The sequence below is a fragment of the Sus scrofa genome, chromosome 15 (genome assembly GCF_000003025.6).
Source record: "Sus scrofa isolate TJ Tabasco breed Duroc chromosome 15, Sscrofa11.1, whole genome shotgun sequence".
Lineage (NCBI taxonomy): Eukaryota > Metazoa > Chordata > Mammalia > Artiodactyla > Suidae > Sus > Sus scrofa.
This window is the reverse complement of record NC_010457.5, coordinates 29,995,760-30,009,106: the sequence shown is the minus strand read 5'-3', so window position 1 is coordinate 30,009,106 and position 13,347 is coordinate 29,995,760. Positions and strand designations below refer to the sequence as shown.

Sequence of the window (13,347 nt, the reverse complement as noted above, 5' to 3'; positions counted from 1 at the left end):
GGTCCAGCCAAAGCAGGGACCACACTGGAGGAGGCGGAGAGGCTTCCCAAAGACCTGAGACGACCTTGGAAGTGCAATAATATTGTGACACCTCAGACAAGTGGAACAGGTAGCTTGTTACCTGGGAGAGTAAGAGCGCCTGAGAGTCTTGTGGGAAGGAGCGGTGGGGATGGAGTTAGGCTGGGAAAAGGGAGGTGGGTGCTTCGATAACCCATCGGCACTCCAACCCCACAACCGACTGCAGTGATCAGAAGAGGAGAGTCAGAAAGAGACACAAAAAAGGCACAGAGGGTGGGGGGTTGGAGGGAGAGAGACATCTTAAGTGTCTTAGAGTCTCTTTTCTTGACAATGTTCTAGCAAAATTAACACTTCACCATTCAGAGAAAAAGAACAAATTCCATTTTACAATTTGGTCCTCAATCAGACTGCTTTATTCCTTCCCCACTGGAATCATGCATTTACACTTTTAAATCACAAGAGATTCCAAGTATAGGAGAGAGAGGGAGAGTGAGTGTGTGTGCGCACGCAAGCATGCACACATGCTCCAGAAAGGACAATCTAAGCACTTACATGCCAAAAATACTGCTTTCAGATAAGGCAAGCAATTATTTTAGAAAGAACCAAAGGAGGGACTACAGGCCCTAACTCAAAAGGGACCACAGCAGGAAACCCTGGAGAACATGCCACCCTCCCAAGCACGTGGGGATGGGACAATGCTCCCCAATGGGCCCAGTGCTCCAGCCAGCTCTGCCCCCCACTGAGGACATGGGCCCCCCCACCTGGCAAGCATCACTCAGAGACCTAACAACCGCTGCTGCCCCATGGGCCCAGAGACCCCAGAGAGGTGGACAGAGATAGACGGCACTGCCCAGAGATTCAACAGGCAGCTGCAGATAGAGCCTGCATGGGGCAGTGTCCCCAGGGGACACCCCTCCCCCATCGCAGATCTAAGTGCGGCTGGGACACAGCTGTATCCCTGTGGATGTCATGGCCCTGTTTTACCAGGAAAATAAGGGTGGAGGTGAGAGGTCACCACAGCACAGGCGTCAAGACCTCTGCCCCATCACACACTGCGGGGGGTGGGGAGGTCTCCGAGCCGATCCCCACTTTCATTTCATGAATACTCCAGATCCTCAGATGGGAGGACATAAGTCCACCTAGAGGCGCCTTTCACTGCCAGGCTGGACAGACACGAACCACCTAGGGAGGCCCTACATGTTCCTAGGAAGGTACAGCGGCCCAGGGGATAGCCACACGCTGTGGGCATCTTAAAGAGAAATTTCTGAAGCCCCTTGCAACTTTGCTTTTCATTTAACATACATAACACTGGGTAAAATGAGTCAAAATATCAATATGTGTTTAACGATGGAACACTCCAAGCCTTCTCTCAGACACCCAGTGGCATCTGTTTACTAGCCGGGAACTAGCAGCAGCCCTTCCTTCACACAGAAGTGCCGACTGATGCATGTTCCACAGATGTTTAACTTACTAGCTTCTCTAACACTGCTGTGTTGATAAAAATGAATCTCTCACTAGCGATTACAAGAAACTAACAAATTATATGTGCTCATCATGTTAGAATATTTTCTTCTTATCATGATCTGAGGGTAGAATTTGGGAGCTAAAAAAAAACTAGTTCATTTTGATACTCAAGAATTAGATTAAAAACAATTGGCAAGAACTCTTTCCCTTAAGAATAAAAATCTAATGTTATATGGTCACGATGATTCAGAAGAATAGCAGGTCACAGAAAACAAATGTTTCAAGAGCATTGCTCAGAAAAATAGCTGAGTTTATATCTGGAAGAATCTGACACCTACTTGGAATGTCATAACCTACGTAGTACATTCTCCTATTTAGTGATTTCTTTCATCAATTTCCTGTAGAAAGTATGTAGCCTATTTGAATATTCCAGTAATGTGATGACGTGAGGCAGTTTTTCCCACTTCAGGACAGTTTTAGTTGTGAGAAAAATTATTTCTCTTATTGAGTTCAAGTCGGCTGAAGTGAGGCCATTCTGGCTAGTTATGCACTGACCAAGGGCATATTCTTATTAAAAAGAAAGAAAACTATTTAACTAAATAATTCCTTAAAAGAAGAATTTGTTGGTAAGAAAATAGTTAGGCCGCACTTGGACTTGTTAAAATATTTCCTCCACTCACTTATAACCCTAACAGTAAAACTTAAAGACCAGGGCTAGTTAAAAATGAATGGTGACCCAGAAAAATAAATTAGAATTTTTAAATAAGTTGGAGATCCATGAAGATTAATACCGAGCCAAATCTCAGCTCTGTTGGATTTATGCTAGCAGCCTTCTCCAATCTTTTACTTAGACTATTAGCACATGTTAGCACATACAATAATAAAATACTTACTTTTATCTTTTGTTTATCACCTAAAGAACATGCCACCCTATTAATGAAATTGCTAAAAGATAAGAAGTATGAATGGTGTATTACTGATTTCTCAATGTTGCAGAAATATCACTTCTAAACAAAAGCAATAATTTACAGAGAGTAGTTTTCTGTAAAATTCTCTCCTACAAAGAAAGAGAACTCCATGAGTTTATAGTCAACACTAGGGTCCTTCTAGGCAAACCATTTATCTAGATACAGATTTTTTTGTTTTGCTTTGTTTTTTAAGGCTGCACCTGCGGCATACGGAGGTTCCTAGGCTATGGGCCAAATCGGAGCCATAGCTGCTGGCCTACACCACAGCTAACAGCAATACCAGATCCTTAACCCACTAAGCAAGGCCAGGGATCGAACCTGCATCCTCATAGATACTAGTCAGATTCGTTTCCGCTGAGCCACGATGGCAACTCCCTATCAGATGTTAACATTAAAAAAAATAGTCGGCTGAGCCTCAGTCACACTTGAGGAAAGTTAGACGTACTTGCATTAGTTTTTGATCTCAACTGTCTAATTATAACAGTCTGCTGAAGTCATGATGACACAGACCAAATCTGGAAATATAACATCATACTTCACCTACCTAAATATAAAGCCAGGGGACCTTAGGATTAAATATAAGGCAATATACACACTAGGATGCTGTAAGAACACAAAATACTCTGTTTCTCCAGAGAAAAACACAAATTTGACATCTTCCAAAATATTTATATGATAACTTGAGAAACTGAGGAGAACTTCAGTGGTAAGGACAGAGGAGTTTGGAAGACTCTTGATCATTTAAAAATCTAAATTAAAAAAAAAATCTAACTTTAAAGGCACTTACATTTTGGTATCTTCCTACTAAAGAGGTAACTCTTAAAGGGGAAATGGCATACTTGGGGTATTTTCTTATAATTTTAAGCTTGTGGTGTCAGCAACTCTCTGGACACAGCCCCCTGATTCTTGTTAGTGACGCTGACGATCTAGACTGGACTTCTTCTCGACAAACACAGCACGTGTGACCCTTGCAGGTCCAGGCACTGGCTTCTTCCTAGAAATGCGGCCTGTGGGATCACAACTCTGAGTGAGGCCATAAGAAACTTCAGCATATGCTAGGGGGTCGCTGAAGCCGCCATGCAGAGATTTCTAGAGGCTCTGGCCAGATGGAAGATGCTATCTAAAGACCTCAACAAAACGTCTTCTCTCTGTAAGTCACTGTCTCAGACTCTCATGGTCCTAATGAGAATCTGAAAATGCTGATCTGATTTTAGTTCTCAGGTTCTCGATCCCTCCTCAGAGCAGCATTCTGATTCAAACGTGAGCCCACAATGACAGCAACCAGGCCTGGAATGGCCTCTTGGTTGGAAAACAAACCCAGACTGTGTGTGGACTAATTACAAGGGATTTATTTAGGTGACTAGATACCTTCAGGTGCTCCTATCACTCACAGGATAGGAGAGGAGTTGCTAGACGGTTTCTATGTGACACAGTTCTAAATGTAACTTTGAGTTTTAAAATCTTTAAAGCATTAGAAAGTGATTAGAGTTAGAAGAATCCCAGAGAACATTCAGCAGAAACTGCTCGTTTCACCACAGAAGTGAACCGTTTTGTCCAGAACGACAGTTAAGATTTGGGTGAGAACCCGTGGTCTCCTGGGACCCACACTCTTTCTGGTACCCTGCTTGGTGTGAACATCTAGAACAGGCTAGACACTGGGGTGCTTTAGCTATTTCCAGCTGTGCTGAAATGGCGTTACCTTGGAGACAGGCCCCCATGGGAACAGTTGGTGGGTGAGGTCAGGGGGCTGGTCCTGCTGCTGGTGTGTCGGGAGGGAGTCCGGCCAATGGTGTTGCTCGGAGAGCCCTGGGTGGAGGCAGAAGAGCATCAGCATCAGGGGAGGAAGAAAGAACACAGGTCCATTTGCCCCTTGGCCTCTGAACCCACATGGAAGTAAATGGGCAGTTTGCACAATCGGTGGTTTTCTTTCCCAGAATCCTGAGGTCTATTTTAAGTGCATGCACATCAAGAAAGGATAACTGTCAAACAGGCATTCCTGAAGCTGAGTGACTGATGTCAGCTTGGCAGACACAATTGGACATCTGCATCTTTACAGTGAGAAGAAAATAAGTCACTCAATGACTAACTCATCAAATGACCCAGTAAAAAAGTTAACCACCAAACCTCAAAGGTCATATATCAACACCAGGTTCATCCATGCACTGGGACCATGGTAAGACCAGACACAGCCCCCACACTCGAGATGCCCACCGGCTACTGAAAGAGAATTTGAAAGGTCACGATCAGAGGCACCAATCATGACCGAAGCACTCACCACACTGGTGTTACTGGAATTCTTGAGGTGGTTGTGCAGGAGTTTGGTGGCACCATCCTGGAATGTTTTTGGCAAGGCACCAAGTAACATGGTAAATTCGGGAGTGTTCAATTCAAACAGAGAGATTAGCACAATTTGTGCTGCCTAGAAAAAGATGATTTAAGTTACAGTATGTACAAGTGCATATCTTGGTCAGAATGCTCATTAAAATTGTTTTTAAAAGAAAACACTTTTGTATGAGTGGAAAAAATAGAAAGAGGACAACTTTGCCATAAAACAAACCAAACAAAAAAAAAAAAATCTAGAGAAAATAATACCATCAAGAGCCCAACTCCAATATGGAAAATGAGCCCTGGTTCATTTATCACCCTGGCCTCAGATCTCCAGAGCTCAGTAACAACAAATTCCATGGAGTTCCCATCATGGCACAGCGGGAACAAATCTGACTAGGAACCAGGAGGTTGCAGGTTTGATCCCTGTCCTCACTCAGTGGGTTAAGGATCTGGCATTGCTCTGAGCTGTGGGGTAGGTCACAGACGAGGCTTGGATCTGGGCTGCTGTGGCTCTGGCGTAGGCTGGCGGCAACAGCTCCAATTAGACCCCTAGCCTGGGAACCTCCATATGCCATGGGTGTGGCCCTAAAAAAAGACCAAAAAAAAAAAAAATGCTGATAACTTTTCCTTTGCTTTGCAGCACTAGGAACAAAGCTGGTAAGTATGTAAACAAAACAATTGAAAAATTTTAAAAGGTTCAAGATTGTTCACTCTGGTAAGTCAAAGCTGGACAAGGCTCCCAGCATACTCTGGAAAGAACAAGTTTCTAAACAAGTCACCCCCCCACTTAGGTTATCTTGAAAAACCACTTTTCTTAGTGACTAAGAAATACTAGAAAGAGAGTTTAAATATATCTGAAACATTCCTATTTTTACCCCTGTCAATTGGGTATAGAGATGGTCTTTGTAAAGCAACCAGATTTATATGGTTCAAAACAAAAATAATCTTCTGCCTTTTGGAAAATGTTCTACTTTCTTTATTAGAGACAACAAGGCAGGACTGCATGTAATCACTAGAGCAGCAAAGTGGGAAAAGCAAGTAACTAAAGCAGCAGTAGTCAGGTAAGACTCTGGCTCCTTGGGAAGTTATGTGCTGTCTATGGTGCTCAAACTTAAAAAACTATGCCAAAGGAAAATTTTATGAAATACCAACTGGCATTTCCTATAAATTTCTAGGTATCGAAAGAAAGGAAAACATTTTGAAAAATCTCTTGATTGAAAGCATGCATTTGTCCAAAAAGTGTACTATTTAGGATTGGAGTAATTATTCTAAATATTTTCCCACCAAATAGAACATCACACAAAAACGTGTTTGCTGAGAAATTCTTTGGAAATAAATACCACAGAGCTTTTCAATGCTTTTATACTGTTAAAATTAATTGTAGATCCATTTAAGACCAACCTACTATTTTGTGCCTGGAGAAGGAAAAAAAAAAAAAAATCCAATGACCTAAATATATTTAACCAAAATTAGAAATATCAGAATATTTTTTACCCAATCAAAAATTATTTTTCATAATGTCAAAAGCATTTATTAAGCACACCATTAGGCAAAAGCATCTCATTTTTCCCCCCTAGACTGCCAAATATGGTCATTAATAGATTTTCCATCTAAATTAAATCATAAGGGCCAGCACGCTTTCATGATACAGGCAAAATACATTTTTTAGTGATTGTACTAAAATACACATTTCTACATTTCATTATTGAAACGTTTTTAATAAATCATTATCTGAAGAACTCATTTCACCATCTATGTCACGTACTGTTAATACGATTTGTATAAAAGCAAATTCCCCAAATCATGCAAAGTAACTTGTGCATTAAAAAAAAAAATTATTACATGTTAGAAAAAAATGCATGCAGTAAACACTACACTTCAAAGAAGGAGGGAAGCAGGGAAGAAAATTCAACATCACCAATTTAGTAAAGTTTAGGCACTTATTTTTTGACTGAAAATGGCACTAGAAAATTATATGCCATAGTATTACATTTTTGAATAGTATGTTTTCAGTGTGAAATGTGCTGCTGTCTTTAGACTTTATTTCTTCCCAGAATGACCAGATACCTAATAATAAAAACTTAGTTGGGGTTTCAGGAGGCAAATTATGAACTGGTGGGATCTTTTAAGAACAATGGGCTGCAAGATGACAGGCCATGAAACTGTGGTAATTCACAGCTACTTAACACGGGCACGGGTGACTTTTATCACAGGGGAAAAGAAAGTGTGCCAGCTTCTACTTCTGACCCACTGATGAGCCCCTCGCAAGAACCGTAAAGGGACTTTCAATAAGAAATCAAACAGAAAGACAGGGAATTGGGGAAATAACTAGTTGGACAGATGGTATGAGTGTGATTTACACAAATAAATGGATATAATTTATTCTGGCATTTTCCAAAATACAAAATGTATTTTTTGTATTTTTATACAATTTTCAAAAGTAACCCTTTGACTTAAAGCTGTTTTCAAAGTAAGATCTTTTCCTAATGAGACTCAAGACCCAGAAATGGATGCAAACTATCATTTAAATATATTATTTTTAAAAGATTTTAAAACTGAAGTTGAAGGAGAAATGAGACTGTTCTCCGATTCTAAAGCATTTTTCTCTACGGCTCTCTGCATTGTGAGGAGCTGGGATACCGGAACACCTGGGCAAGGATGGAGGCCGGGCCGTATTTAGCACCACCATCAACATGCTCTCGGTGCAGGAACAATGTCACTATGGGGATGGGATGGAGAGATTCACGGAAAGCTGCTGGGGCAGAGCTAAGGGTATATAATGAGTCAAAAAATGGAGGGTGCCTCTGTGCTTGTCCCAGGTCTCAATTCTTGCCTCCACCAGAGGAAGGGCCATTAAGAAAGTCAGACCAAAACTCTGCTGCTGACTTTTTCTAAGGGACATCTTTGGGGCAATGTGTTGCACGCACGCGTACATGCGTGCGTGCGTGCGTGCATGTGTGTGTGTGTGTGTGTGTGTGTGTGTGTGTGTTATGGCCACACCCCATAGCATATGGAAATTCCTGGGCCAGAGACTGAATCTGAGCCACAGTTGTGACAATGCTGGATCTTTTAATCTACTGCTCTGGGCCGGGGATTGAACCCAGGCCTCCGCAGCAACCTGAGTTGCTACAGCTGGATTCTTAAACCACTGTGTCACAGCAGGAACTCCCAGGGCAAGGCACTTTAAAGATCAAATGGCAACCTAAAAGGAAATGATTCCCACTTAAGCCCGTAAAGTAGAATTTGGGGAGTGAGTATAAAAAGTTCTTTGAATCTTGGACTTCCCGTCATGGCTCAGTGGTTAACAAATCCGACTAGGGACCATGAGGTTGCGGGTTCAATCCGTGGCCTTGCTCAGTGGGTTAAGGATCCGGCGTTGCCATGAGCTGTGGTGTAGGTTGCAGACGTGGCTACGATCCTTCGTTGCTGTGGCTCTGGCGTAGGCCAGCGGCTAGAGCTCCAATTCAACCCCTAGCCCGGGAACCTCCATATGCCGAGGGAAGCGGCCCTAGAAAAGGCAAAAAGACCAAAAAAAAAAAAAAGTTCTTCAAATCTCACTGCTAGTGTCTGAAGAACTTTAGGGCTGTCGACTGCTTTGAATGCTGTGTACCTGACAGCAGAAAAAGGATTCTTCCAGATGGGAGAGCAATAAAACTTTGACAAATACGTCAGTCTTGGTATTAATTAGGGAAAACTTAAAATGTGAAAGGAAAAAGTTTTCTAATTTATTCAACAACTATTACTGCTTCCTTCAGATTGCTATTAAAATTGCTTTGGAATGCCACCAAAGGAGTTCCCGGAGTGGCTCAGTAGTTAACAAATCTGACTAGCATCCATGAGGACGCAGGTTCGATCGCTGACCTTGCTCAGAGAGTTAAGGATCCTGCATTGCTGTGGCTGTGGTGTAGGCTGGCAGCTGTAGCTCTGATTCGACTCCTAGCCTGGGAACCTCCATATGCCTCGGGTGCAGCCTTAAAAGGAAAAAAAAAAAAAAAAAAAAAAAAGGAAAGAAAAGAAAACCACCAAAAGAAGGTATTTTAAAATCTTCTGACACTTTAAATTTAGTATCTCTCCTTTGCTATTTCGTTAAAATGTGGTAGAAGTCTGTATTCAACGTGCCAATTTCTTGGGGAAGGTAGTTAATCATAAAACATTCCAAACACAAACACTGACACAGCCGTGCCCATGCACACGCACGTGAGCTCTCTCTCACGTACTACTACATTAATTTTAGGTTTCTTCAAAATCTTCTCAGTGTCTTCACAAGATAATCAGAATTAATCATCTCAAATGCAAACAGTGAGGTGTCTTTTTTTCAAATTAGTACAATTTTAAATCTACCTGTTTGCAATTTTCTTCCAAGTTTCCTCCTCCAGGCCCAGAGCAGGCTGAGGCTGACCTAGCGGGGACATCACCTGCTCGACTACGCTGAAGCGGGGACAGACAGACAGGAGAGGGGGGTTTAACCAGACAAGAAGCAAGTGCTTAGAACCATGGTGCTTTGTAAGCTGTACAAGCGTGCGGCTTCTTTTCTAAAATCACATATATAGAGAGATTATATCATCTGAAAGTTTAAGGAGAGTAACTGTCAGAATAGTAACAGTAACTATGATTTTTACACTGCAGTTCTTTGCCATAATCCTTCCTGAAAGCAGCAGTGTTCCTGCTTTACAGGGATGAAATGGGAGATCAAAGACATCAAAATGAGACTTGAAAGAGGCAGTCAGAGTTAAGCTGAGATTCAAATCTTATTTGATAGTAAAACCCTTAGCTTGCAGATTAGGACATGCTGCCTATCTATCAACAGAGGTTTAAAATTTTTTCAATTAGAAATCTTGACCTTGGAGTTCCCGTCATGGCCCAGTGGTTAACAAATCCGACTAGGAATCATGAGGTTGCAGGTTTGATCCCTGGCCTCGCTCAGTGGGTTAAGGATCCGGCGTTGCCGTGAGCTGTGGTGTAGGTCGCAGATGCGGCTCGGATCTTGCATTGCTGTGGCTCTGGCGTAGGCCGTAGGCCGGCGGCTGTAGCTCCGATTCGACCCCTAGCCTGGGAACCTCCATATACTGCAGGAGCAGCCCTAGAAAAGGGAAAAAGACAAAAAACAAAACAAAACAAAACACGACCTTTGAAGGCTATTTACATACTTTTCCTGCTCCAGGTTACAGTATATTTATCATTTCTAGTTTTCTTTGCCATGTCTTTATTTCCACATTTCTCAAAACAACATCTGGGGGCTAAGTTTGTTAGTTCATTTGACAAAGCTGGTGTTCAATGCTAGAGAATTGCATATAATAAGGAAATATACAGGGATTCTGAACCCTAAACTATAAACATACAATTCCTTGTCATTACCACGTTCCCTGTGATTGAAGGGAGAAAAAATCTGGACCAGCAGCAAAATCAAAACAATCCTCAAACAGTAATAGCTGAAGCTTCAACAAACCAAGTTAAGATTTACTCTGTTTTTATATGCTCTATGGCAATTAGTCCTTCCAGTGATGACATGTATCATTGATTCCTATTTTATGGATAATAAACAAGATTTGCTCACACCACTAACAAGGAGCAGGGGCAGAAGTCAACAGAGAGCAAACTCCAGAATCGACTTGCTTCTATGAATACACTGTGCGAACGTAACACAAACACAGTGCATTAAGAAAGGTCTGGTGCGCCTCTCTCTGTACAGTCTGGTCAACACAACCAATCAGGATTCCCATACTTTTGGAATAAAGCAGGCCATGAAAGCCTGGGTGGGGCTCTTTCATCCAATTTGTCAGTCTCAGCCAGGTAAGCACACCTCGCTGGTGATCAGCCTGTGTTCTGGTTTGGGTTGTGCTTCTTCATTCCTTAACATTGCAAATATTTAAACACCCCCCCCCCTCCATATGAAACATCCCAGAACACTGAGATAAAAAGGGAAACAAAATATTAAAAATGTGAAAGTCAGTAAATTGGAGTTTTATCGGCTTGAAACGTTTCTAAAGGGTTTCCCGAAATACGACCTTACAGATGTGGAGAATGACAACACTGCCTGCAAACTTCCCAAGGATTATTTGTACAAATTAGTATTCTCTAAGGACAGGGCCAACAGGAGAGTTTACTGCATAGATTTCAGGCTGTAGGGCTCTCCTAGTACTTGAGATATAACCATGCCCTTCTCTTAAAAAATTACATCAGGGCACCAAGAGGAGAATTTGGTTCATGATCACGAAGTGCTTCTAAGTCACCAACCCCTCTCTAGCATCTGATAACAACCTTCTAATACCTGCAAATTGCAGATGAGGCAAAACATACACTTACTTAAAATATATAAGTAGGCATGTCTTTACTGCATTAAATTATCCAGATAAAAAATGCTGCCTGTTTTATTTGTTTACAGCTATAAAATGATAATGACTATTTTATTTTATTTTTGCTTTTTTTAGGGCCACACCCATGGCATATGGAAGCTCCCAGGCCAGGGGTTGAATCAGAGCTGTAGCTGCTGGCCTACACCACAGCCACAGCAACAGCAATTCGGGATGTGAGCCACGTCTGCAACCTACACCACGGGTTCATGGCAATGCTGGATCCTTAACCCACCGAGAGAGGGCAGGGATCAAACCTCCAACCTCATGGATGCGAGTCAGATTCGTTAACTGCTGAGCCACGATGGGAACTCCCAACAATGACAATTTTAAATCTTAGAGCTGAGTGATACATACCATATCACAATTTCTGAGTATTTTAACTTATATAGGCACTATTCATTTAGACAATCTTTCCAATAAACCTCAAGTTCTTGAATAAGGTAGCTGTATCAGGTACAACATCAACTCTACTTATTTAAATATCCAGTGGTTGGGACATCAGAACAGAGCATTTAAATAAAAGTGAATCTATCTCTGCACTAATCTCTGTGCTCTAATGCAGAAGTTGTGGGAGTAGTCATGGGGCAAAGGAATACATTTGAACACGGTGCTTTAACCAGCCTACTTGAATTAAATCAAACTCCCTTTACCAGTAACCAGTGAATGCTGCATGGATACCACCAAAAACCAAATACCCAGGGACACAGATATCATGGATAATAAAAAAATGGGGGGGGGGCTTGAATGCAGAGATGCACCTACTAAACTGAACCTTGGCACAATATGTGCCGTTAGGTAAAAAGGCTTTCTATTTAAGTGAGAGCTAAGGAATGAAAGGAATTACCAAATACCTAACCATGGAAGGTTCATGCCAACCCATTGAGAAAGACCAAAGCCTTGGTAGGCAGAGCACTAAGATGGACCCCAAGATTCCTGCCTCCTGGTGCATAAGCCCAGTGTAAGCCCCTCCCCTAGAGGGAGAAGGACTTGTGAATATGATGAACTTGTCACTCCCATAACTGTGTTACAGGCAGAAGGGATTTTGCAGATATAATTAAGGCCTGTCCTGGAGTCCCGGTTGTGGGTCAGCAGTAACAAACCCAACTAGTATCCATGAGGATGCGGGTTCGATCCCTGGCCTCGCTCAGTGGGTTAAGGATAGTGTTGCCATGAACTGTGGTGTAGGTCGCAGACGTGGCCAGGATGCCATGTTGCTGTGGCTGTGATGTAGGCCGGCAGCTGCAGGTCCAATTAGACCCCTAGCCTGGGAACCTCCATATGCCGCAGGTGCAGCCCTAAAAAGACTAAATTAATTAATTAATAAGGCCCATCCTGAATCAGCTGACTGTAGTTAATCAAAGGGCAGGTTATCTCAGTGGGTCTGCCCTAATCAGGCAAGCCTTACAAGAGTCAGAGAGATTAAAAGGAGTCTTCATTTTAATACTGCTGGCTTCGTTCATCTATTTTTCATTTTTGAAGAAGAGTTTTGCTAAACAGAGAGTGCCTTCCTTTCAGTGCCATGAAAGGAATCTGGCTGCCCACTCTCCCCAGTCTCCAAAGAGAAGGCCACAGTCTATCTTCCTGAAGGTCTCCTGGCTGTGCCGAGCTGTCCCCTTGCTGCTTTCAGGATCTGCTCTGTCTTCAGCTTTCAGTAGTTTGATCATGAGGTATCTGGGTGTGGATCTACTTTTTACTCTTGTAGCTTTCTGAGCTTCTTGGAAGTGTGGATTCATGTTTTTCATAAAATCTGGTAAGTTTTGGGACAGTATTTCTTCAAAACTTCTGCTGGCTTTCAGGAAGCAAACCACCATGCTGAAGAGCACGCCATGTGACAGGGGACAGCCAGGAGCCCCCTGTGCTGAGAGCGCCCCCTGCTGACAGGCAGCAAGAAAGCAGGCACCCCTACCCGTTCTGCAAGGAACTGAATGTGAGCTGGGAGAGAAACCCAGTCTCAGGTGAGATCTGAGACCCAGGCAACACCTTGGGGAAGACTCTGGGCAGAGAACGCAGAGGACATGTGCCAGGCTCCTGACCATAAAACTGTGAGATGAGAAATCTGCATAGTTTCAAGCTAAGTTTGTGATAATTTGTTTTGAAAATGATGGCTTCACGATGTTACCTGAAATTAGGTCATTTCTCTCTGGGTATTCATCATTCATTAATTCATTCAGAACACTAACTGAATACCTACTCTGTCACTATAGGCACTGGGCTAG

General features: G+C 42.5%; 1 protein-coding gene across 36 annotated transcripts in view; it reads right to left on the bottom strand.

Moving 5' to 3' along the window:
• Positions 1-13,347, bottom strand: part of CLASP1 (cytoplasmic linker associated protein 1) — a 260,115-nt gene that overhangs the window by 33,621 nt on the left and 213,147 nt on the right. For 22 of the 36 annotated variants that reach the window (XM_021075175.1, XM_021075152.1, XM_021075183.1 and 19 more), the window contains 2 exons: positions 4,726-4,869; positions 4,150-4,256 (listed from right to left, as the gene is read on the bottom strand). In XM_021075175.1, the coding sequence (XP_020930834.1) occupies positions 4,150-4,256; positions 4,726-4,869 (251 nt within the window). Of the gene's footprint in view, positions 1-121; positions 239-4,149; positions 4,257-4,725; positions 4,870-9,119; positions 9,207-13,347 lie in introns of all 36 variants that reach the window. The other 14 variants (XM_021075150.1, XM_021075154.1, XM_021075155.1 and 11 more) reach the window with 3 other exon arrangements.